The sequence below is a fragment of the Mastigoproctus giganteus genome, chromosome 6, assembly GCF_048544385.1.
Source record: "Mastigoproctus giganteus isolate SK-2022 chromosome 6, ASM4854438v1, whole genome shotgun sequence".
Lineage (NCBI taxonomy): Eukaryota > Metazoa > Arthropoda > Arachnida > Uropygi > Thelyphonidae > Mastigoproctus > Mastigoproctus giganteus.
The window spans coordinates 14,444,344-14,469,881 of NC_143580.1; the positions used below are offsets into that span (position 1 = coordinate 14,444,344).

A 25,538-nucleotide genomic window follows, 5' to 3' on the forward strand; every position below is an offset into this window, starting at 1 on the left:
TGATTGTTAATAACTTCTATGTTTATTTTCATAAATTCTATTTTATAATTAAATAAAAAATAGAAAAAAATGTGCATTAACAGAAGTGTTCAAATTGTTCTCCATTCTCATACAAGCATTGTTGACATCGTTGAGAAACTGAAGTGCATACATCACCTAAGATATCTCTTGATATTGCTGCACATTCTGCTTCAATAACTTGCCATAATTCAGTTATTGTTGCTGGTTTTGTGGCATAAACTTTATCTTTGAGGTATCCCCATAAATAAAAGTTCACTGTCGTTAGATCTGGAGAATGCAGAGGAAACTGAACACTGCCTCTTCGTCCAATCCATCTGGGAAATTTTCATCCGGATAAGCCCTAATATTGCGATGAAAATGGGGAGGTTTCTCATCATGTTGAAAATAAGTCATCATCATCCTCAAATAGCTCACGAATGTAGCTTTTCCACTTTGCACACTTCAAAATGTTATGCCTGGATTTAGGGATTGCTGTTTCACAAGCAGCTTGTTGGACAGATTTCCTTGGTGTTTGTCGGAAAAGTTCCAACACCTCTTGTGCTCTCGTGTATGTGTGAGGTCTTCCTGATCGTTGCCTGTGTACATTTTGCACAGTGCCATCCGTTTCGAAATTGTGAGATGCATTGGTGGTTCAGTGTGGTAATTCACTCCTAAACTGTCTCTGGACTTCGTTGACATTTTCTGACTTCCAATACTACTTCAACACAAATTTCCACTGTTCAAATGTAAGTCTGGTCTTCTCCATTATTACCACCAACTTGCAACTGAAAAAGAAAAAAGTTTACTGAGTTATGGGCTGATAAAGAGTGTGTATACATTTTTTTCTGGACACCCTGTATATTAAAAAAACCAAGAACAAAAATTTTCACAAGTGAAAACTCTGGAATGCCAGTGAGATAATGTCTCTAAGACAGCTAAAGCTGTCACCAACTGAAAACTTAGAGAAAATAAAATGAATAAAACAATGACTGCATATTGAAGAATAGAAATATCTGAGAAAAAGTAAGAAGAGGAATTTGGCTGCTGCTGATGTCCCATCTCTTCAAAGGAACAATCTGAATGCTTGTCATAACCTCATTCTTCATCAAGACAAAAAAAATCTTGAAACCGTAGCCCTAATTTAAGTAACCAAAGTCCAGTAAATGTTCATTTTAAAACATTGTGTAAAAACTGTAAATCACTTATCAAGGCATCCTTTGAGAAAGACCATATTAAATATTGTATGGCTTGGAGAAAGCTGCCTGACTCCTACAGCATCATTAAAAAGTTATTCTAAGAACTGATGAGGTGAAACAGCAAAATGCCCAATCAGATTTGTTGAGATTATATACTGCTTGCCAGTTTTACTGGTATTCCTTGTAGCATGGAATGTAAAGCCTTAAAGGTAGGCCTCCACCTGTTTTCCTATAAAATCAAACATCTGCATCTAAGACTATCAAAGTTGTGCAGGATCCAGAATAGTTATTTAACATCTGACAGATAGATGAAGCACATTTTTACCTTGATAGATGTCTCACAATATTTAATATGGTTTTTCTCAAACAAGAAGGCCTCGAGACATTTCTCTCTCTTTTTTTATTTGACAAATTTTTAAATTATCAATTTTAAGCTAGAGAAACATTTATGTGCACATTGAGGAATCATCCCATCCATTGAAGATTTCAATATGGTGTGGATCTATGGCACATGCTATTATTGTTCCCTCTTTATTTGAAACTTGAACAACTGATGACAGATGATATCTTAGCCTACGTAGACCAAAATTATCCCAGAGATTAATGAATGTGGTTTATATGGAAGCATAATTTGTATGCAGGATGGTGATAATGTCAAACAGCATTATCACCACAGTTGCCATTTTCCTCAAACCCTGGCCTGAAAGATTGTCTGACCTAACTCCAGCAGATTTTTTGTTGTAGGGATATCTGAAACATTGTGTTTAGAGAGATTTCTCTTCAACTCTTTTGGATTTGAATGACTCAATCTGTCAAGAGTAGTGAACACAGCTGCCTCTGTCTGGATTGCTTATCAGAAAATAATGGTGGACTCATGGAGATTTGATTGTTAATAAAGATTGTTGAAAAATATACCTTTGTGTTATTTTTCTAAATTAATCCATCTGACATGGTAATTTCAAACAAATGTTTTTATTGTTTAAAAAATCTCACACATACAGATTAAAATACAAAAAATGGTTCTAGGTATTTTCGCCGTAAGGCAATTTTGCTGTAAAAGATAAAAATAATGAAAAATAAAAGAGGGACATTAAAAAGGACATAACAAAACATGAAAAATTAATAACAAAACATGAAAAATTAATAACAAAATTAAAAAAAAAAGACTTTATTGCAAAAAATTAAAATCCAAAATATTTGAATACATTTAAAATGTGCGAAAATTCCTGGCAATACTGCGCAAATAACAGATTTTATTTTGTGGATCGTACCTAAGCACTTGTCTTTGAAGTCTTTTGTTCGTAGTATTATACATTTTTTGCTTGTTGATACGTCTCCGCTTTCGGCATCACACTTTTTCTTTTTCGCTAAAATTTCTTCCTTCATTAAGAGAGGTATCAGTTTCCAAATACTAGGATGCATATTTGTAACTGAGCTTTGTACTGCATTGTGAAAGCCTTCTACACTGTGGTTCGTTCTTACCATATTGTCACATGTCCGTTGATAGATGTTCCAAAGATCTATGGGAAATGTGGGTTCAACTCTGCGTCTTTGAGGCCCTCGGCCTCTTTCTCTTCCAATGAGGAGAAAGAGGCAGAGTTTCAAAATAAGAAACCAACCCTTGGGGCAAATCATTGTCATGTGTCAGCTCGATAAAGCCACCAATAATGTCGCTAACTGGAAGAAATGCTAGCACTGTAATGCATTTAATTTTCATGTTAAATTCGGCATCTATTTGACAGCGCAACTTTTGTCCGATATCAATGATTTTGCAGTAAATGTTTTTTTGCCATATGAAACAAACAGCCGGTTATAGCTGTATTCGGGTATATTTTAGAGGAAGCAATGGTACTTCCTTTCTCATAGTCTATCATTAAGGATTCAGGATCTAATGTTCCCTTGTCTGCTGTATTCCTCCTTTTACATTTATAATGATAACTCTACCAAGATCACATGGCTTTCTTTATTCTGGAAGAAGTAAAAGAGCAACTTCTCACACTGGGGTTGCTATATAAGTTGGAGCATACTGAAATTACAGGCAAGGTTCTGAGATGGATTTAGGAAAGGAGGCAGAGGATTATTAAGCAGAGCTCATTCAAGGTTCACTGCCAGGGTCACTCTTATTTCTGATTTTCTTTAATGATAGGGTATAATGTTGAAATTTTCAGATAATATGAAGGTCGGGAGTGTGGCTAACAATGCAAGTCAGCAAAATGGCAGTTATATTTTAATTCTACCAAATACGGTTCTACATCTGAGAATAACCCTAGAGCTGAAGGGTATAAGTGAGGAGAGAGACTTGGGCACATAGTGCCTTAGTAATTTATTATATATTTTCATCTAGGGAGGAAGTTATAGTTCTCTTGTACAAGCCAGTGGTGAGGCTGCACTTGGAATTTTGTGTTAGGCCTATGCCCACATCTGAAGAAAGATATTGAGCTCCTTAAAAGATTCCAAAGACTTATTTGATATGGATTACAGAGCTTGGAAACCAAGCATAGGAAATGGAGAAGAGGGAAAAATGAATGACAGAATTTTCACAGTGAAATGGAACAAAAACAAGATGGCATAAATACAAACTAATTAAGTAAATCTCAGTAGATTTCTTTCATTAGCATGTTGTTAACCACTGCAATAACTGCCTCTCTGGGCAGTTAAGGTTGACAATCTAATGAAATTTAAGGAGCAGCTGGATCAGAGTAGCTTCTGGAAAGATGAGCATGTTTTAGAGTAGATATAGTTATAGGTTTTTTTTTTTTTTTTTTTTTTTTGTTCTGGATTCCTTGCATCTTTTGGCCAATATTTTTGAAAATAAGAATAATAAAAAAAAAGCAATTTTTTTTTTCCCTCACTACTATAAAAATAAATACAGATATATTTAAGTCTGCCCTATTTCTATTTCTACAACAGGAACCAAAATATAATTTTTTACCTATTCAAAAGAATTGTTTAAAAACTGTGCTTGTATCTTCATAAATCTGCACATATATTTCATTCATGACTATGCCCTGGCTGGTTAAAACCTCACTTCATATTACAAACAGGGTTTGGCAATGCATACTGTGTTTTGGACATCCCGATACCTAATTTGAGGACAGCAAAAGATCTCTGCATAATCACCACCCATTAAGTGAAGGATAACATCCATGAAACTAATAAAATGAATTCAGACTGAAGTTTGAACAATGTTCTAATTGCTATACAGATATTACAACTTAAAAAAATAAAAAAGTATTTGTACTTGTTTGGCCTTTGGTTTCCGCAGGAAGCGAGGAGCTATAAAGTCATCGGGATTAATATCAATCTGGGAAGGGCTAATGACTGGTGCAGGAGCTGGTCGCTGCATGCTGAGAAAATCCTTGATTGATTTTACTTCTAGATCATAGGAGCTGTCTGCCATTGTTTTCCCTTTGGCTGCCAGTCGACAAGCTGCCATCCATTTAGCATACTGTTCTTCCTAGAAGAACAAAATGAAATGAATTAAACCAGAAATAATCTGCTTATTAATGACATAATACAATGAAATACTGAATGCACATTTAATATGTAGACTATATTTCCAACTAATTCTGGGTTATTGTATTTTAGCTTAGAAAATCTTGTAAAATAAAACTAAGGTATTAAATGAAGAGAGAAAACATGTTTAAAAAAGTTCTTTTCTTAAAAGAGAAAGAATAGAAAGCTTTATTGTGAACTGGAAAAAATTTCCAAAAAAATCTGGAGAGCATTATACAATTTCGGTAATTATACCAACCAGCAAGAAAATCCAGGAAAATCAACCATAGAATATATGTAATTTATGGACACAATATACTTACCTAGCCTCAATTTTTTTTTTTTTTTGGTAGTTGTTGGCGCATCGGCTTCTGTGGCCATAATGCACCTCCCAAGGTTTTTTTTCAGTACTTTGATCCAAGCCCGAGGCGGGATTCGAACCTGCGACCTTCGGGTTGCTAGGCAGATACTTTACCCACCCAGCTAGCCCGGTCAGCTAACCTCAATTGCTTTGGTGCAAAAATCTTTATCAACTAAGTAATTCACTGATTTACCTCTAACAATGTGATTTATACAGAAACAAGAATCAAGCTTCTCTAAAAATTGCAAGCTGCTCTATAAGCAATTTTTAGTTCAATGGATAAGTCAATTTCTTAGGGTTCTCTGAAAACACAGGGAACTTTTTTTTGTTTAGTATAAAAAAGTGTCCCATTCTTAGTAAAAGGTGTACCACTTCTAGATAAATGACAAATTGTGGCACATTTTAAAATTGACGAATTGTGGCACATTTTAAAATTTGGCTAACCATTAATGGATAGCTGTGGCTTGTAGAGCAATTAATGATGTTTCTGTTAAGTAGAAAAGTTCAAGGATTCAAATCCCAATGATAACTGGAGGAACATTTCCTAGGATCTTTCTTCTGGTTTTCAGCAAGTCACTCAGAAGGGGGGGAATAATTTTTTTTTACCCTAAGAAGCACCCTTACTTTGTTTCATTTCTGTTTGAAACTAAAACAAAATATAATATCAATAAATCAGATGAAGAAAACGTTTTGCCAATTTTTTTTGCATGATTGTAATGGATCCATGATTTATCATAATTTTTTTCCCTTTTAAATGTTAAAGTTACTGAAATGCCGTTGAAGGCAATTTTAAATTCTTTAAAGGATATCTGCTGTTGGTCCCAATTCTATTAATTTTGTAGAACTGGTAAGATTTCTAGAATGGTATTCGACGCAAAGTTGTCTTTTAGGTTGCACTGTGTTAAATTAAGATTACCCTATTCCACATATTTTGGTTGCCTAAAAGTAATCTCATATTGGTTTCTGATTAGTCAACTATTCTGAAATATTATTTTCTCTATTTTGCTGAATTTTTTTTTATGCTTCCTTCCTGGGTTGGCTTTGGTCCTGGAGTTTCATGTACCTTTGCAAATTTTCACATTGTGAGATCAAGCCTGCACATTGCCACAAAAAAGTGCACAGCCCGTCATTAGCTCCATGCTGTTATGTTGGCTGCAATAAAACAGTTACAATGAAGTTGTAAACTCCTCTGGCCTTGGCTATCCAGAGTATAAATGGACACTTATTTATTATTCATATGGTGTTCTGAATCAATCAAAATCCGTTCTACAACCTGTACTTTCCTGCAAGTTTTTAAATTTAAAATAGTTTAGGTTTCAATTTTTTTCAAATTAAAGCTGCGCCCATCATTTTCAAGGTTTTGTGATAACTTGAAACCTCTGCCAGTTCAAATCAGATGGAAGATGAAATTAGTTTCCTGACTATCTAGTCACATTGCTGGTGTTATTGATGGAGTTCCTTGCTGGTGCTACCTTGCAGGGAGGACTTCCCTACAGCTTACTCTTAAATAATCTTAGGAATCTTAAGAAAACAGACTCCTACTTCCTGATACTGGAGTCAGCTTAGTAAATGACCTTAATGTGGACACAGTTCTGTAGTATGTTGATTCAAAGTAGAAAAGGAATACCTCACTAAGACTTGTTAAATGATTAGAAATATGTATTTTCTTCTTGGTTTGTTAATCTAGTGCAGGAAGGATGTCATGAGCAGAATTCTTTATGTAATTGCCTTGAATTTTATTTGATAATTTTAGCACTTTGGAAATCGATTTTTTAAAATTTGTTTTGAAGTATGGCTCTTTTTTATTTTTGTTTTGTCAATAAAGAAGGTTCTCACTCACTCACTCACTCACTCACTCACTCACTCACACACACACACACACACACACACACACACACACACACACACACACACACACACACACACACACACACACACACACACACACACACACACACACGGTGATCATTTAATTCTCAGACTGGTTTTATGTTTATCATGCAAACTTTCCATAAGTGCCGTTACAGGGACTCTCCCTGACTGCTACTGAGCAGACTCTGTGTGCGCATGCCAGCTAGTGTTGCATGAAGACAGTTTTTTTAGCTGCATGTCACTGACAATAGTTTTGAAGCAAGTATCATGTTGGACATACTAATATGTGATTCATTATTGTGTAAGACTTAAATGCATCGGAAACAGTTAAAGAGATGACTGAAGCATATGGTAATGAGTGTCATGGTAGGAAGGCCATATTCTGGTGTGAAGTGGTTTTTACATCAAGTCAATGCCAGGCCCCATACGGCTAATATTGTGCAGGCAGTGATCACTGCCATAGGTGCTGAGGTTCTGCCACCCCCTCCCCCTTATTCACTGGACTTAGCCCCATGTGGTTTCTTTCTGTTTCCATATCTGAAGAAAGAACCGAAAGGCAAGCGTTTTGCATCTGACACAGTGATGCTCACAGAGCCACAATGGAAGCCTTCACAGTCTTTCGAAAAATGGCATTAGCATTAGCATTAGTAGAGGCATTTGATGCAAGAAAGCAAGCTTATGCAGCATCAGCCAAAAAAAAAAAAAAAAAAAAAAAAAAAAGTAACATAAATAAATAAAAATAACCACTTCCACTTCACCCCTCTGTTCGTTCGAAATACCTGTCCAGCTGAGCCTTAAACTTATTTAGGCTATCAACTTCCACGACAAGGGATGGAAGTCTGTTCCACCCACCAACCACCCGCTGGCTAAAGGCAAATTTCCGCACATCTATCCTACATCTGTCTTTCCTCAATTTGAATTTATGCCCTCTCAGGTGATTTTTCTGAGCTAGAGGAAGAATCCCATCAGCATTGAGCATGCTCAAACCATTCAAGGCTTTGTACACCTCTATCAGATCACCCCGCTGGTGCCTAGTTTCCAGACACTGTAATTTGCAAAACTTAAGCCTTTCTTCGTAAGAGAACCCCTTTGTCCCATTCACCAATCTAGTTGCCCTTCTCTGTACTCGTTCCAGCAGCTCTACATCCTTCCTGAAATGAGGCCTCCAGGCCTGTATACAGTACTCTAGGTGTGGCCTGACCATTGCCTTATACAAGGGAATAATCACCTCCTTATCCCTGGCTTGCAAGAAGCATTTAATGTGCGGGCATGATGGTGGTGAAAGTATGTAAAGTTCAAGGGAAAGTATTTTGAGGAAATGATTAATGTGAATTAAATGATCATCCCTTGTATATACACATATATATATTCAAAACAAAAGTTTGCCTTGTCATTCAATAAGGTATTGATTTTTATATTACCTAACATAAAAAGAATAACATAGATGCAATGAACAGTGAATTGTTATATATACATTTATTAATTAAGAAAATGCTTATTTCATTGTGTGAGTGAAAAGTTTAATGAAACTTACAGATTCACATCTGATGCAGTATTCTGTCATTCCATCATGACTAGGAACCTCCAACCTGATTCCATACTTTCCTTGTGCAATATTAACATCTGGAGTTAATTCACAACCTGTATACAAAAGATTTTTAAATATTAAACCAATTCAAATTACAAATCAATTTAAGCGTACTAAGAGTAGAACATTATAAATTTAATACTACAAGCAGACCTCTATGCTTATAGAAAAAGAAATCAGCGGTAATATGAATGAGTAACATGAAATATTTTCCCATACACTTATTCCTATAAACTTGAGATGTGTTTCATGTAGCCACCAAGTAATTATTTGGAAAAATTAATAACTAACTAACTAACTCACACACACACACACACACACGCACGTGCACACACACACACTTGGCTTTGCATTAGCAACACCTATTTAATGCTCGTGGGACAACCCTGTAAAACAGCCCATACGTACCTTTGCATAGACTCCACAAGGTGTTGAAGGGTGTTCTGTGTGATAAAGGCAGGTGTTTCCAGTAAGCTGCAGATTAACAGTGATCAAAGGATCTAGAGTATGCCATGAAAACAGCCCCAAACCCTAACACCACTGCCTCCAGTCCACTGAACACCAAGAGTGCATTCAGGTTCCACAGTCTCAAGTTTCTTTCTCCAAATGTGGATACATCTATTAGCACAATAGAGTTGGAAATGAGATTCATCAGTCTAGGTGAGAGATTTCCATATGTCAGTGGTCCAGTATTGATGCTGACATGACCATGCAAGGCACAATTTCTTAGGCGTCTTGCAGTGAGCATGGATACTTGTGATGGCCATCAACTGCCATTGCCTGTACGAGTTAATGTCCATGCTTAGTCCATTTGAATACTGGTCTTGCTATTCCTACACTTTACTGGATGGTTAGCTGAGCCACTGTGATGCATCAATGCTGTGTTATGAGACACAGTGTTCACCAAGACTGTCAGCCCTATGTGACTGTCCCACGTGCAACCTATGGCTAGTTTTTCAACAGCTGTTGAACCAGTCATGGTAGATTCATGACACCACAGAATGGGAGCACTTAACCATGTTGGCCGTTGTTGAGATACTGGTACCTGCATGTATTGCCCTGCAATCATTCCACATTTGAAGTTGGAAAGGCCTTGACACCGACCCAGTCTCCTTTGCAGATGCTCAAAAACCATGTGTGTAAACCACATGGTAATTAGTTTACACACAAAAACCATGTGTGTAAACCACAACCTTATATCAGCCATTCCTGACTTTGAGCCTTCACCAGCATAACAGACCATTCCTACAGTGTTTCTAATGCAACAACTCAGTGTACATTTAATGAAATACACAACTGTTTTCACCTGTGCCCCATAACTTATGCTTTTTTCTGTGTTACCTTTTTACACTTCCTTATTCCACAGGTGTTTTATTTTTCTACTTGGAAATTTGCTCACATCCAGCTAGTTCCTATAAAGGGTGACAAATCCCTCCTGCCCAATTATTGTCCCATTCAATCCACTTCTACTAATTCTAAAGTAATGGAGAAATCTATTAACCGCCAACTCCTATTCTATAGGTACACCCATGGGCACTGTTCTTTTGACTTGACTATAATCCCCCATTCCAAACCAGTCCAAAAACATGCTGCAACCAGTCAGCATCCCTTTACCATTCAATTCAAACTCACAGAAAAACTAACTTTTCTTCCTCATTTATTCCTTCAATTTTCTTTTTCTGGAATAACCTCTCCCATTTCACACATTTCCTGAAAATTACAATCTACAGAAATGTTGATAACAGTCTTCTTTCATCTTCTCAACCTTCAGCTCATGCATGGTACTAAGCACTAAGTACTATATGTTTGGCCTTTTCATAAAAAAAAAAAAAAAAAAATATAGGATGCAATTCCAAGTAGAATTGAGTACAAGCATTTTAATAGTACATAGTTTTGTTAAAACATAGATGCATTACAAAAGTGCAGTAATAAAAAAAGATAACACAGAAATTGTATTATACCTTCATAATTACTGTATTTTTGTAATGTATCTTTGTTTTAACTTACTATGCACTATTAAAATGTCTGTGCTCAATTCTAATTGGATCTTGCATCCCATAATTGCGAACTTTAAATTTATTTGATTTTTATTGTTGCAAATTACAATTGTATAGGGATTTTAATCAGTTGAGTTAGGAAACATTACCAAGCTGCTAGGTACCTATGTTGTGACAGTTATTTATCATATTTGTTTATAACCATTCCAATTAGGTCCTTGAGGTTGTCACAGACATTCTCTCAGATATACCAGATAAGCTGTACTTGTAACCTGGGAGTTCTAAAACACTGATGGAACTGTTTCTTCCTTTACATCGGGTGACATTCAAGTCAAGTGGACCCAATTTTGGCGAAGTCCGGACGGTCTGTGACAGCCAAATCATCTGCTTGCACCTTAATGATGATGGAACCTTTAGTAATCCTAGGTATAACCTCCATGCACAAGCACACTGTGGGTGACCACCCGGGTGTGAACCAATGTAAGCAGGGGTCGAGGAGTGGCGTCCACACCACACGGAGGAATACCGCCCCACTGTGTTACCAGGCAATACTAGGTGGCAGATGACTCATCAACCGATGCAATACCACCACTTTGCTTACTGGAGGCTTGAAGTGGTGGAACCCATGTTTAGTCTCTAGAGCTAAGTTCCGGTCAACCCTTCCCCCATCTCTTCCATCATGCAGTATGACTGATGACTTTTGACATTATGATGGACATCACAGCGAGATCCAATCTTCCTTATATTTCAAGGGTACAGCTCTAAAACGGTGTTCACAGGCCGGCCGCTAGTTAGTACACCAGACTGAACCTATTGGTAACTCTTTAGGAGGCTTCCGGATCAGCCAGTATATGTGGGGTGAATTGTTGAGGCCACATTACATCAAGGATCTGTGAATATTCTTGCCATGTGTATGCCATATCCAAAAATTCCATTACTTCATACAGCATGTCCCCCCACTTTTTCTTGCTATTGAATACACCATGAATTGTCAAACTAATAGAGTAAGCTTATCTGCTAAAAGATCTAAACCTCCCAAACACTTCCTAGTTCATTTCACAAATATACATGGTCTAAATTCTAATCTCAACAATGTCCATTTCCATTCGCAGTCTGCCAAACCCCATGTACTTTTTCTGACAGAATCTCAGTTGTCGGTTGATTCAACTATTTCTCATCTCAGTTGCCCAAATTATTCACTGTATGATAACTTTCGCCTCAAAGGCGGTACTTCTGCATATGTCTGTTCCAATATTCCTTCTCAGATACTTGGTAATTTGGAATCTCCTCTTTTCGATATTCTCTGGCTTAAAAACTCCCTACCTCATTGTATCAAATTCATCTGTTGTCTCTACCGTTCTCCTAACTCCACTAATCACTTGGAGCTCTTTGACTTCCTCTCTTTGCAACTTGACTTTCTCCAGTCCAACTTTCCTAACAGTGAGGAAATTTTCCTTGCCGATTTTAATGGTCACATCTCCAGCTGGCTTCTGTTTTCTAGTCACACCGACCCAGCTGGTCGACATGCTGAGGCTTTTGCAATTACTAATGACTGCACAGATTGTTCATTTACCTACAAAAATATGGCCAATCCTAACCATACAGCCAACACGCTTAATCTTTTTCTCACAAACAACCCTTCTAAGTACAGGGTAAAAGTGAGTGGTCCTTTAGGCACCTCAGCTCACAACTTGGTGATTGTCTCTTCTCCAATGGAGCCTTTATCTCATGGTTATTCCCAACCTTGTATTGTTTGGCATTACAAGAATTGCAAAATGGGATGACCTGTGAGATTTCTTTTCTTCTTTTCCTTGGTCGGATTACTGTTTCAAAACTTCTGATGTTAATGTTTTCTCAGATCGTGTCAGTGAAATTATTCTTGTAGGAATGGAATCCTTTGTTCCATACTCCACTTTAAAATCTCATCCTTTATCTAAACCTTGGTTTCCAATAAATGTGCCAAGGCTGTTCAAGAGAAGAACGTTGTATATTGTAATTGGCTTGTTTCCAATTCTTCAGTTTCATTTTCTGCCTACACCAAAGCTCACAACAATTGTAAACCAGTTATTAATCAGTCCAAACTAGATTTTGAACAAGCTAAGAGTAGAAAACTTGCTTCTGGCCCTAATGGTAGCCGAGGATTCTGGTCTCTTGCGAAAGCTACTGGCCACAACTTTTGCCCATCTCTGCTCCCACCTCTGTCAAAACCAGATGGTTCTGTTGTCACTTTGGCCAAGGATAAAGCTGGTCTGTTAGCATCCCATTTTTCTTCCAACTCACGTATTAATGATCTTGGTAAAAACACCTCACACCATTCCCAGCACGCTCCATTCAATGCCTCCTGTGGTCTTCCGTCAAAAGGATGGCAGAAGGATTTTGATAAATCTTGCTAAGAAAGCTCCAGGTCCTGATGGTATTTCTCCACTTGTTCTCAAAACCTGTGCTCCTGAACTTACTCCCATTGTTTGCCACCTTTTTTCACTTTCTTATTCCAAAGGTGTTTTTCCTTCTTGCTTGGAAATTTGCTCATATCCAGCCAGTTCCTAAAAAGGGTGACAAATCCCTCCCATCGATTTATTATCGTCCCATTGCAATTATGTCTACACTTTCTAAAGTAATGGAGAAATCAATTAACCGACAACTCTTAAACTAACCAGAAACCTTCGTTCTGATCAAAGATCGCCAGTATGGATTCTGTCACTGTTGATCCACTGGTGATGTTCTGGCTTATGTTACACATTTATGAAGAAATTGAATGGAAAATTTCGGTGAAACACAAACAGTTGTTCTTGATATCTCAAAGGCTTTTGATCATGTTTGGCATAAAAGTCTTCTTAACAAGCTTCCATCTTATGGTTTGCCAACTGTTTTTTTCTAACTGGTTATCCAGTTTTCTCTCTGATCGCTCACTGAGTGTGATGGTAGATGGCTCTCTGTCTTCTCACTTCTCCACTAATGCTGATGTCCCCCAAGGTTCAGTCCTTTCCCCCACTCTTTTCCTTGTATATTAATGACCTTCTTCCATTGTATGGAAATCCTATCCATAGTTTTGCCATTGATAGCACATTGCATTCCACTTTCTATTTTGAGAAACCTTGTCCTGCTCAATCAGCTTCAACTTCTCGAATATCCGCTACCAATTCCTTAAATGCCGATCTCCAGTGGGGCAAAGACAACTTAGTTGATTTCAATCCTTCTAAAACTCAGTCTTGTCTTATATCTTGCAAAAAGGATTCTTCTGCTCCTATGCTTATCTTTGGTGACACTCTGATATCTCTTTTGGGGATTTCCCTGACTTCTAATCTCTCTTGGCACAAGCACATTACAAATATTGCTTCCTCTGCATCTAAAAAACTTGGTTTTCTCTTTCGTTCTTGGTGTTACTTTTCTTCCAAACAGCTGTTCACTCTGTAAAAATCGCAAATCCACCCTACCATGGAATATTGTTCCCACATCTGGGGTGGTGCCACCAAAACCTCTCTCAGGCTTCTAGATTCCATTCAGAAGAAGGCAGTTAGGTTAATTAATGACTAGTCTCTAACAGAGTCTCTCCACTCGCTGTCTCATAGATGTACTGTTTCTGCTGCATGCCTTTTCTTCAGATAGTTGCATGGGCACTGTTCTTCTGAATTGGTTTCTATAATTCCCGCTCTCTCTTTCAAAACAGTCTAAACACGTGCCACCACCAGCCAATATCCGTTTAGTGTCCAACTTCGAACTCACAGAACCAACTTTTCATCTTCTTCGTTTATTCATTCAACTGCCATTTTCTGGAACAACCTTCCTTCATACGTATTTCCTGAAAATTACAGTCTACAGAAGCTCAAGTCCATTGTCAACAAATATTTTATTTCGTCTTCTCAGCCTCCACCCCAAGCATTGTACTAGGTACTATAGGTTCTAATACCTCTCGTGTTTGGGGGTTTCATTAAAAAAAAAAAAAAAATGTACTTAGCATTTGCATGAGGTTTAACAATGTCTTTCATTTGTATTAATATTAGTTGCTATGGAGCAATATATATTGAGCCCACTTCAAATAATTTGCTAAAATTATTAGCAAAATAAAATAGCCTAATAATTGTGTACTGTGGCTGAGTACACAAGTTGTAGGGCTTTAGTCCTTTTGCAATGTTTAGGTAGCAAGTGAAAAAAAAGTTCCTAAAATAGACTGATATTACAAATTGATATTATTGTTAACAATTAATTAATTGTAAACGAAGCTTGGTGAAAAGAAAATCAAACACAAAATCATTTATTTATGCAAGGCATCTTTAACAAGTATTTGGTTATTTTATAATGTTTTTACCTTTCAAACATATGCTCAATGCTGGGGCATCATCCTTTGATTTGTATATGGACAAATATGTATCTCTTAATGAAAAGTAGAATCGTTTGAAGCCTTTTAGTGTAAAACGTTTTGGTCTGGAAAATAAAATTACTATAATGAAATACATTTCCAAATACTGGATACAACAGACAAACTGAGCTACATACCTTATTAATTTATTAGTATTGACTATATGGTGCAAGTAATTCCCAGATGTTTGCTGCAGCAGCAAAAAAAAAAAAAGTAGTGAATAAATAAAATAATAATAACTAAATTAAATAAAAAAATTACTTATTTCTATAATTAAATTATAGAAATAAGTGTTGAAATTTTATCCCTTGTTTCATAAAGAATTTTAATAATTCATTATTCTTTTCCATGGATTTTTTCACTTTTCTTGCTATTCAATCATTGCACCGTCTGTTGAATTCTTCAATTGCAACTAGAATACCAAGTACAGTGGAATACTAATTATTCCAACATTCAAGCAACTGGATTATAATAAATAAATAAATAATAATAAATATATAAACAATGCAACCTCAATATAGTATGCCTTGTTATAATACCACAATTTCAGATATAATTTGGGTAACATCATGTCTGCTCTTGTCCCAAGAAATATATAAATAAATGCAATTTATGGTAAAACACTAATTTACAACAGGAACTGGCAGAAGTAGATTCCAGAAGTAGAAACCAGCTAATACAGAATTTTCAGTGTATAGCATACACCTCAGGGGTTGGACAAAATGAACATTCATGTTAAATTCAATTATTCAAATTTGATTGGATATTATGATGTGGTAACGAAGGAACTGGACACAAAAAATAATTTTGATATCATATAGTTGGATTTCAGGAAAGCTTTTGACACTGTTGCGCATGGAAGACTACTGTACAAATTGGAGCAGAATGGTATTAAGGGCAAGTTGCTACAATGGATAAAAGGATGGTTGAGTTGGAGAAGACAGAGGGTGTTAATCAATGGGCACTGCTCTTCATGGACTAATGTTATTTGTGGAATCCCACAGGGTTTATCAATGATATTGATGAAAGTATATCAGGCTTAGTGTCGAAGTTTGCAGATGATACAAAGGTTGGCAAGGTTGTTAATGACAGTAATGGCAGTGTGCTACTGCAACAGGATCTAGAAAATATGGGCAGATGGGCTGAGAAGTGGCAACTGAAGTTTAACATTGACAAATGAAAAGTACTGCATATGGGTAGAAGCAACCCCAGAGGAATGTACCAACTGTGCAGTACTACACTTAGGGTGGTTGAAAATGAAAGACTTGGGAGTATTGTGCAGTCAGATATGAAGTTTTCTGAACAATGCAGACAGGCTGCAAGAGCAGGTCATGGGGTTTTGTCAATAATATACAGGAATTTTTTTAGCAGGGATTTGTTATTGTTTGTTATTTGGTTTTTAGGAGCATTAGCAACTAAGGCCATATTGCTCCGGGAATATGCGGTGGTCATTCCCTGACCTTTCCGCATCCTCCGTGGTGGTGACGGGCTCGAACCCCGGTCTAATCAAGAAGCGTGTGCTACGTGCTGCTGCTGCTCCTTCCCACCTGGCTACAGAGGCACCTTCTAGCAGGGAAAAGGAGGTGATTGCCCCTCTGTATAAGGCAATGGTCAAGCCACACCTTGAGTACTGCGTGCAGGTCTGGCGGCCTCATTTAAGGAAGGATGTAGATTTGCTTGAGCGTGTACAGAGAAGGGAAACAAGACTGGTGAGGGGAATGAAGGGCTCCTCTTACCAAGAGCGGCTTAAGTTCTGAAAATTGCAGTGTATAAGGCATCTGATTGAGGTGTATAAGGCCTTAAATGGGTTGAGCATGCTGAATTCTGATGGGATTCTTCCACTTGTTGAGATTATGAACCTAAGGGGGCATAAATTCAAATTGAGGAAAGACAGCTGTAGAATAGATGTGCGGAAATTTGCCTTTAGCTGGTTAATTGCTGGAACAAACTTCCATTTGTCATTATGGAAGTTGATAGGTTAAATAAATTTAAGGAGGAACTGGACAAACATTTAGAGGGAATGGTTGTGTGAATTTTTTTTTTTTTTTTTGGCTGATGCTGCATAAGCTAGAGACCAACATGACAATGTACAAGACAAAACAATACAGTGGTTGGAACAGTTTCTGACTGTTCAGGTTACTGAACGAATAGCAGACCAGAGACAGACCATCGTCATGAAGAACCTGATAACTCCTGCAATCATGGAAAAAAATCAAGCGGAATGTGAGCAAACAACTACAAAGAATACAAGCACAACCAAGCCAGAATTGGAGAAGGAACAACAAGTACAAGAACTACAACCTGGACCAGCCAAAGTGGAAACAAATGAGGTCATGATATTGAGAATAGAAGAAGACCTTGGTAGAATTTGAGGGCATGGACCCCAAAAAGGCCCATACCATACCAAGCAGAGACCCAACAGAATCATGTGAAAAGTCAAAAACTACATCAATCATTGAATAATACCGGATTCCCTCAACAACCATGAATTAACAGATACCATCCAACAAAAAACAAACAGCAAAGACAAGGAAACACCAGCCTGGGAAAGGAGGCTACAGCACAAGGTAGAAGAGCTAAGAGTGTAAAAAGTAAAGTGCAGCCATTATCAACCCACTGCAGGATGGAAGCCTCCTCAACAATTCATGTTGAGGGAAATGGACCATAATCTGCCATGCTGGTCCAGTGCGGGTTGGCAGTTCGACCGTATTCAGCAGTCAGGGGCTTGAACCCCGGTCTACTCAAAGAGCGTGTGCTACTGCACTCCCGCTCCTGCCCACTCGGCTACGGAGGCCTGCTGATCCAGCACCAACTGGGTAACAGAAGTAAGACGCTGATCAGACAAGTGAAAACCATCCTCAAGAAAGACATAATCCACAGCAAACATGAGACCTATATCAGAGAATTGAAGAATACCCAAACACCTTCAAGCAGGACCTCTTGGCACTCAGTAAGATACTTCCCTGATATAGGGAGAGTGCCCAGAGAAAGACTAGATATTTGATAAAAACCAGCCAGAGAGCTTTCTAGAGGAAAACTGAACAGGGGAAGGAGGGCAATGGACTCCCTGACCAGAAGGCACTCGAGGAGGTTCTGGAGTAACCTGTTGAGCAGCAAAATTAGCCATAATGGCTGTGCTCTCTGGCTATACACAGAATGGAACAAAACCAAGGATGTACGAGATGACAGAATGGGAGATTCAGAAGGAAGTACAACAGTTGATCAGGAAGCCTCACAACTGGCAACCCCCAAGAATAGATAACATCCACAACTACTGGTACAAGAAGTTCAGCTGCGCACGCACGCAGGCACATAGCAAAGCAGTTCACCCAGTTGATAAGGCACCCCTAACACAATCCCAGTCTCTCACTCAAGTAATTGCCTACCTGAAGGCTAAGGACAAAGATAACACAAACCCAGTGAAGCATAGACCAATCACCTGTTTCTCAATAATATACAACATCCTCACCAGTTGCATTGCATAACTAAGAAGAAATCACATCACTTGAAGAGGGCCAGAACATCATGGCCGAGCAGCAGAAAGGCCGTATGCACATGAGCAAAGGATATAAGGAGCAATTGACCATTGATGCTACAGTCATGGAGCAAGCCTGCAAGAAGCACTGCAACCTATACATGGCCTACATCAACCACCGCAAGGCCTTCGACTTCATATTCCACAGCTGGTTGATTGAGACACTGAAGGTTTCATCCCAACAATGACACACTTGCTAGAAGCAACTGTGGCAAAATGGAGAACCACCATCAAGATCGAGAACATCACAACCAGATGGATCCCTATCAGAAGAGAAATCTTCCAGTGAGATTCCCTGAGTACACTGTGTTAAAATTTGATGATTAGGCAGCAGAACAAAAATTAGTACTGAAAGTTAATTTTGATCCATCAATATGCACACATCTGGCATATCTTAGGGTTTTTCCCCACAGTTGGTTAGCAATAAAAATGAATCGGATGGGAAAAGAAATATGCTTATCACTGATCTGAAGTGATCTTGAAATACAGGACTTACATCAGCTGCCATCATGAGAAAATCAGATGTGTGAGCTCAGGTTTCTCACACACTTCATTTCCTATTTAATAGTGAATCATGTAACTATAGTAAATGTGTTAGGCATACAACCAATATATGATTTGAATGAATTTATTACTCTAATTGTTAAAATGAAACTAATGTACATAAAAACATATTTATGGAAGATGTTTTTAGCACCCAGCAGTGGCCTGGAATATACCAGTGGTATCTTGTTTAGATTTCTCTAATCTATAGAAAAGAAATCAATCACACTACAGATCTAAAATAATAGCCATTTTGCAAAAATATACGAACAAGTGTTACATACTTCATAAATCGTAAATAGTCTGCTAATTCAGGTATGTGTGTAATATTCAATGGTCCCTTGCTAATTAAAGTTCCTTCTAAGGACACCTGAAGGTCAGTAAGAGCTGAGTCAATGTCTTCATCTTCCTGATATATGTCAGGTTGTGGTACATTTGCCTGCAAATTTACTTGTACCTACAAAAAAAAAAAAAAAAAAAAAAAGTTTACTTCATCAATTCAGGCTAAAAAAACATTCAACAACAATACATCTACATTTCTTGCGTGAGCAATGCGCATTAACAGTGTTTAAGACAATAATCTACTGTTCACACAAGAGGATATTAATAATTGATCACACAGCCTTATGAAATTCATCATACAATTTCAGTATTAAAAATACAAGGTAATATTTTATCCAATGAACAGAGTTAAAGAAGTAATACAAGATCATTTGGATATAAATGGATTTGTTAAGGAAATAATGCCTGACCAATATGATTAGCTACTATGAGAGGATCACAAAGGAACTGGATGCAAAGAGTAATTCTGATATTATATACTTACATTTAAGTAAAGCTTTATCGGAGCAACATGGCATTAGGGACAAGTTACTACTATATGGATAAAGAGATTATTAAGTAGTAGGAGACTAAGAGTAGTTATAAATGGCCACTGCTTTCCTGGGCTAATGTTATGAGTGGGACCCCACAAAGTTTTGAGTAGTGCCCTTGTTGGCCTTTTTTGTAGGTATTCCAAAGTTTAATGTCCAAGTTTGCTGATGATGTATCATTAGTAAATGAGGACAGCATGGTTAATGACCTGCCAACTCTCCAGATTTAAAAGAGGCCATCTTTTCAACTCATACTCTTGCTCACTATCCCAATAGTTTTTACTTTACTTTTTCATAAAAAAACATTTGTATATATATATATATATATAGTATGAACCACAGCTGTAATGCTCGATATGTTCTACGTTGATATCAATATTTGTTAAATAATGAGGAGTTTACCTCAATATAGTACATAGAACACTTCCGTATGATACTCTCCAGAAATTAAAATGAAAAAATCGAAAAACTTACATTAGAACAACAAATAGTTTAAAAAATAATTAAAAATCAATTTAACGCAATTAAAAATAAGATAATCAATTAAAAGAATTTAACAAAAAAAAATTGCAAAACAATTTTCCTTCCTGAAGCTGACAACGCTTTTCAACTATATGTCGTGATCACAGGAATGAAAATTCCTGTCAGATTCAGGAAGGAAAATAGTTTTGTAATTTGTTTCCTTAAATTCTTTTAATTGATTCTCTTATTTTTAATTGCATTAAACTGATTTTTAATTGTGTTAAATTAATTTTTAATTATTTTTTAAACTATTTGTTACTCTAATGTAAGTTTTTTGATTTTTTCGTTTTAATTTTAGTATTAGCATTAGTAGAGGCATTTGATGCAAGAAAGCAAGTTTATGCAGCATCAGCCAAAAAAAAAAAATAAATAAATAAAAAAAAAATAATAATAAATAAATAAATAAAAAATAACCACTTCCAATTCAACCCTCTGTTCGTTCAAAATACATGTCCAGCTGAGCCTTAAACTTATTTAGACTATCAACTTCCACGACAAGGGATGGAAGTCTATTCCACCAACCAACCACCCGCTGGCTAAAGGCAAATTTCTGGAGAATGTTCTACGTACTATATTGAGGTAAACTCCTCATTATTTTACAAATATATATATATATATATATATATATATATATATATATATATATATATATATATATATACAAATTATGGCTTCACCATTAAATCTGTAATTTTTAAAACGGTTCTGGAAATTTCTGCTTGAGATTTGTTATGTTGTTTGGTTTTTAGGAGCATTAGCAACTAAGGCCATATTGCTCCGGGATATGCGGTGGTCATTCCCTGACCTTTCCGCATCCTCCGTATTTGGTGGTGACGGGCTCGAACCCCGGTCTAATCAAGAAGCGTGTGCTATGCACTGCTGCTCCTTCCCACCTGGTTACGGAGGCACCAAATGAGATTTGTTATTCATCTCTGGTTAACAAATTGGCTGTTAGGTGTGTTAGCCTATGTTGCATATAGGCTAACACACCTAAATATATGAAATACACAATAAATATTAATACTCTATATTTTATTACTCTGATCTGGTGTAAAGTTAAACCACATTTGTTACACACATGGACGGACGGACAGACAGCTGTCTGTCTTGAAATATAACAAATTATATTTCAAAAAGTTTTGAAATATAACAAATTATTTCAAGTCATACATGGCACTTTATCAATTCCTCAATTCCTAATAGCTTAGTACAAGGATATTGACCTAGGTGAAAAAAAAAAAAAAAATGTTCAGGTGTCTTCCTGACTGAACAATGGAATTGCTTTTGATAAGTATGTCTAATCAACATGGTTATTCTTATAAACAAAACTTCGATTCAACATTTCTGCAGGGGGCAAATGAATGCTGAAATTGTATCTTCTTTGAAGCATAGTGAGTTTTTGGTGTTTAAAGACAATATAAACATAAATCTGCAAACAGAAAAATCCTAGATGTACTAATGTTTGAAAGTATACTGTGCTAGTAATACTAGAAAACAATCAAATGCTATATTTAATATAAAATACATATGTTGTCGGTATAATTCATTTTCAAATCCAAAGTCTAGATTAAAAAAAAAAACCCCTACTGTTTCCCTTTCTGCTATTTTTTCACAAAAAGTACAAAATATGCTACTTTTCAAAGGTTCACAGCTAAGGAGTAGTAGCAGTGGCATGTGATGCAAGAAAGCAAGTGTATGAGCTTATGAAGCATCAGCCAAAAAAAAAAATCACACCATTCCCTCCAAATGCCTGTCCAGTTCCTCCTTAAATTTATTCAACCTATCAACTTCTACAACGACAGATGAAGTTTGTTCCAGCAATTAACCACCCGCTGGCTAAAGGCAAATTTCCGCACATCAATTCTACATCTGTCCTTTCTTAATTTGAATTTATGCCCCATTAGGTTTGTAATCTGAACAAGTGGAAGGATCCCATCAGAATTCAGCATGCTCAACCCATTCAAGGCCTTATACACCTGAATCAGATCACCGCACAGGTGCCTAGTCTCCAGCCACTGCAATTTGCAGAACTTGAGCCTCTCTTGGTAAGAGGATCCCTTCATACCCCTCACCAATCTTGTTGCCCTTTTCTGTACACGTTCAAGCAAATCTACATCCTTCCTAAAATGAGGCCTCCAGATCTGTATGCAGTACTGAAGGCGTCGCCTGACCATTGCCTTATACAGAGGGAAAATCACCTCCTTTTCCCTGCTAGCAAAATTCCTATATATCATTGACAAAACCCCATGACCTGCCCTTGGCAGCCTGTCTGCATTGCTCAGAAAACTTCACATCTGACTGCACAATTACTCCCAGGTCTTTTTCATTTTCTACCACCTTAAGTGTAGTACCACACAGTTGGTACGTTTTTCTGGGGTTACTTCTACCCATATGCAGTACTTTGCATTTGTCAAGGTTAAACTTCAGTTGCCACTTCTTAGCCCATCTGCCAAAATTATCTAGATCCTGTTGCAGTAGCACACTGCCATTAACAACCCTGCCAACCTTTGTATCATCTGCAAACTTCGACATTAAGCCTGATGTACCTTCATCAATATCATTGATAAATATACAGAACAACAGAGGACCCAACACCGAACCCTGTGGGACTCCACTAATGTTGTTGTTATTTGGTTTTTAGGAGCATTAGCAACTAAGGCCATATTGCTACGGGGATTTGCGGTGGTCATTCCCTGACCTTTCTGCATCTTCCGTATTTGGTGGGCACGGGCTCGAACCCTGGTCTAATCAAGAAGCGTGTGCTAAGTACTGCTGCTCGTGCTCACCTGGCTATGGATGGAGGCACCCGACTCCACTAATATCATTAGTCCACGAAGAGCAGCACCCACTGATTACCACCCTCTGTCTTCTCCCACTTAACCATCCTTTTATCCGTTGTAGCAACTTACCCTTAATACCACTCTGCTCCAATTTGCACAATAGTCTTCCATGCGCAACAGTGTCAAAAGTTTCCTGAAATCCAAATATACGATATCAAAATTGTCAGACAAGACTTTCCCTTAACAAACCCATGCTGTGTCTGAATTATTGCTGCAGTCTTGTCTAGATGATCCTGCAATGCATCTTTAACCAGTGACTCCATTATTTTACCAGAACAGAAGTTAAACTGACTGGTCTGTAATTACTGGTGTCACCCTTCGATCTCCCTTGTGAATTGGGAATACATTTGCACTTCTCCAGTCTGTGGGAACCTCCTCTGAGTCCAAGGATGCTCTCATAATTATGGCTAAGTGTTTGCTTAGTTGCTTTGCTGCCTCCTTGAACATAACTGGATAGATCCCATCCACCCCAGGTACTTTTCTTATGTTTAACTTCAACAATTTATCCTCCACTTTGCTTATCAGTTATTACAAAATCATTAAGTATCCAGCTACAATTTGATAACCTTCTGCCATTTTCAAACCTTAATAATTCCTCATGTGTGAATGTAGATGCAAAATACTCATTCAGTCTGTTTGCTATCTGAGCAGGATCATCAACAGTCGAACCATCAATGTCAAGTGGACCAATCAGATTCATCTCCTTCCTTTTAGAGTTTATATAAGTAAAGAAATCCTTGCTGTTTTTCTTAGCATCTTTTGCCATGGATTTCTCGTAATCTGCCTCCTTTGTGACCTCATTAAAGACTAGCTTATATCTGCCATAGGCTTCTGAGTCGCTTGATAATTTATATGCATCCCATGCATTTTTCTTCTCTGTTACGAGTCTCATTAGTTCATTAGATAACCATTTAGGCCTAAACCTTGAACAGTATTTCTTAATAGGTATGAAACTTTTAGTAGCATCCACGATTAATTCCTTGAATGCTTCCCACTTAGAATTTACCGTTGGTAACATCGTCAGTTTATCCCACTGTACAGAATTTAAAACTTTCTGAGACCACTGTACTTGCCTTTACGGAAGCAAAAACCCTTTCCTTTACCCCTGATGGTAATTAAATCTTTAAGTAAATCCCACATCAGTACACTGTGATCACTACCACCTAGTCGTTCTTTTATCTGCAAATTCTTAATACACGAATGATCCCTTCTGATAACCAGATCAATAGTATTACTCTCTCTGGATGCCTCTCGAACATGCTGCTGCAGAAAACATTTATCCACTAAATCCACAAAAGTCTGACTAGTGTGTGAGTGACCAACCCACAAGTTCCAGTCAATATCTGGGAAGTTAAAATCCCCCATTATAAGACATTCCGATTTACTAGCCCAGTATTTCTCTGTACAATTGTTCATTGTACTCATTAGGCCTATAATACACTCCTACTCTTATTTTTGCTTTCACAGTGCTTATGTCACACCAGACTGACTCAACAGTGCACTATTCATCTATATCAACTGTGTGCACTTCTTTTGATTTTATGTTTTTCTTAATTAACAGCATAACACCTCCTCCCTTTCTATCCTGTCTATCCTTTCTGTATACATTATACTCCCCAAATTCCAGTTCTGCATTCCTTATATCTGTGTGACACCACGTCTCTGCTATCCCAACAATATCCGCCTTTGATGTCTTGACCAACACTTCAAATTCATCAAATTTATTTACTATACTTCTAGCATTGGTATACATGTTCCTATTCCTATTCCTAGTTACTCTAACACATCCCATATACCCACCTATTTCACGATGATTGCCATCTGTCCCTGAAACCCCCAACACCCCTCGCTTCAGGTCGCTACTTATTCTAATAGACGTTGTGCAAGAATCACCTTCACCTCTGCCTGTGGCTACTGTAAAACTATTAGTCCTTGTATCCCCCCAAGCTAGCAGTTTTCCGACCCACCTTACCCTGCCTCGATAGCATCAGCAAATATTCTTGCATACTTTCTATTTAAGTGTATCCCATCCCTGTAGAAGCAGTCTCTCCTGTTAACAAGTACAGACAAGGCTGAAAAAAACTCTACCCCTTGAGCCTTGCACAATCTTTCCAGTGCCGAATTGATCAACAAGGCTCTCATCATATACTCTCTTCTATCGTGTCTGGGCAGAATTGCAGACACTTTCAAATTCAACCCTAATCCCCTCCTTTTTTTCAACATTGACCTGTATTTGTTAAGTAATTACGCAGGTCTCCTACTCTTAATATCATTAGTGCCAACGTGTACAACTATATCACCTTTTGTTCCCTTAAAAGATGATATCCGCTCACTACTTCAACAAGATCTAGATAAACTAG

At 37.4% G+C, this 25,538-nt stretch overlaps 1 protein-coding gene across 2 annotated transcripts in view; it reads right to left on the bottom strand.

Annotated features, from left to right (window-relative positions):
* LOC150083962 (unc-112-related protein-like) overlaps positions 1-25,538 on the bottom strand; it is a 114,202-nt gene that overhangs the window by 10,286 nt on the left and 78,378 nt on the right. The window contains exons 8-12 of one of the 2 annotated variants that reach the window (XM_090375840.1): positions 19,229-19,401; positions 14,816-14,931; positions 8,459-8,565; positions 4,438-4,653; positions 3,836-3,838 (exon numbers count right to left, since the gene is read on the bottom strand). In XM_090375840.1, the coding sequence (XP_090231966.1) occupies positions 3,836-3,838; positions 4,438-4,653; positions 8,459-8,565; positions 14,816-14,931; positions 19,229-19,401 (615 nt within the window). The remainder of the gene's footprint in view (positions 1-3,835; positions 3,839-4,437; positions 4,654-8,458; positions 8,566-14,815; positions 14,932-19,228; positions 19,402-25,538) is intronic. The other variant, XM_090375839.1, reaches the window with a different exon arrangement.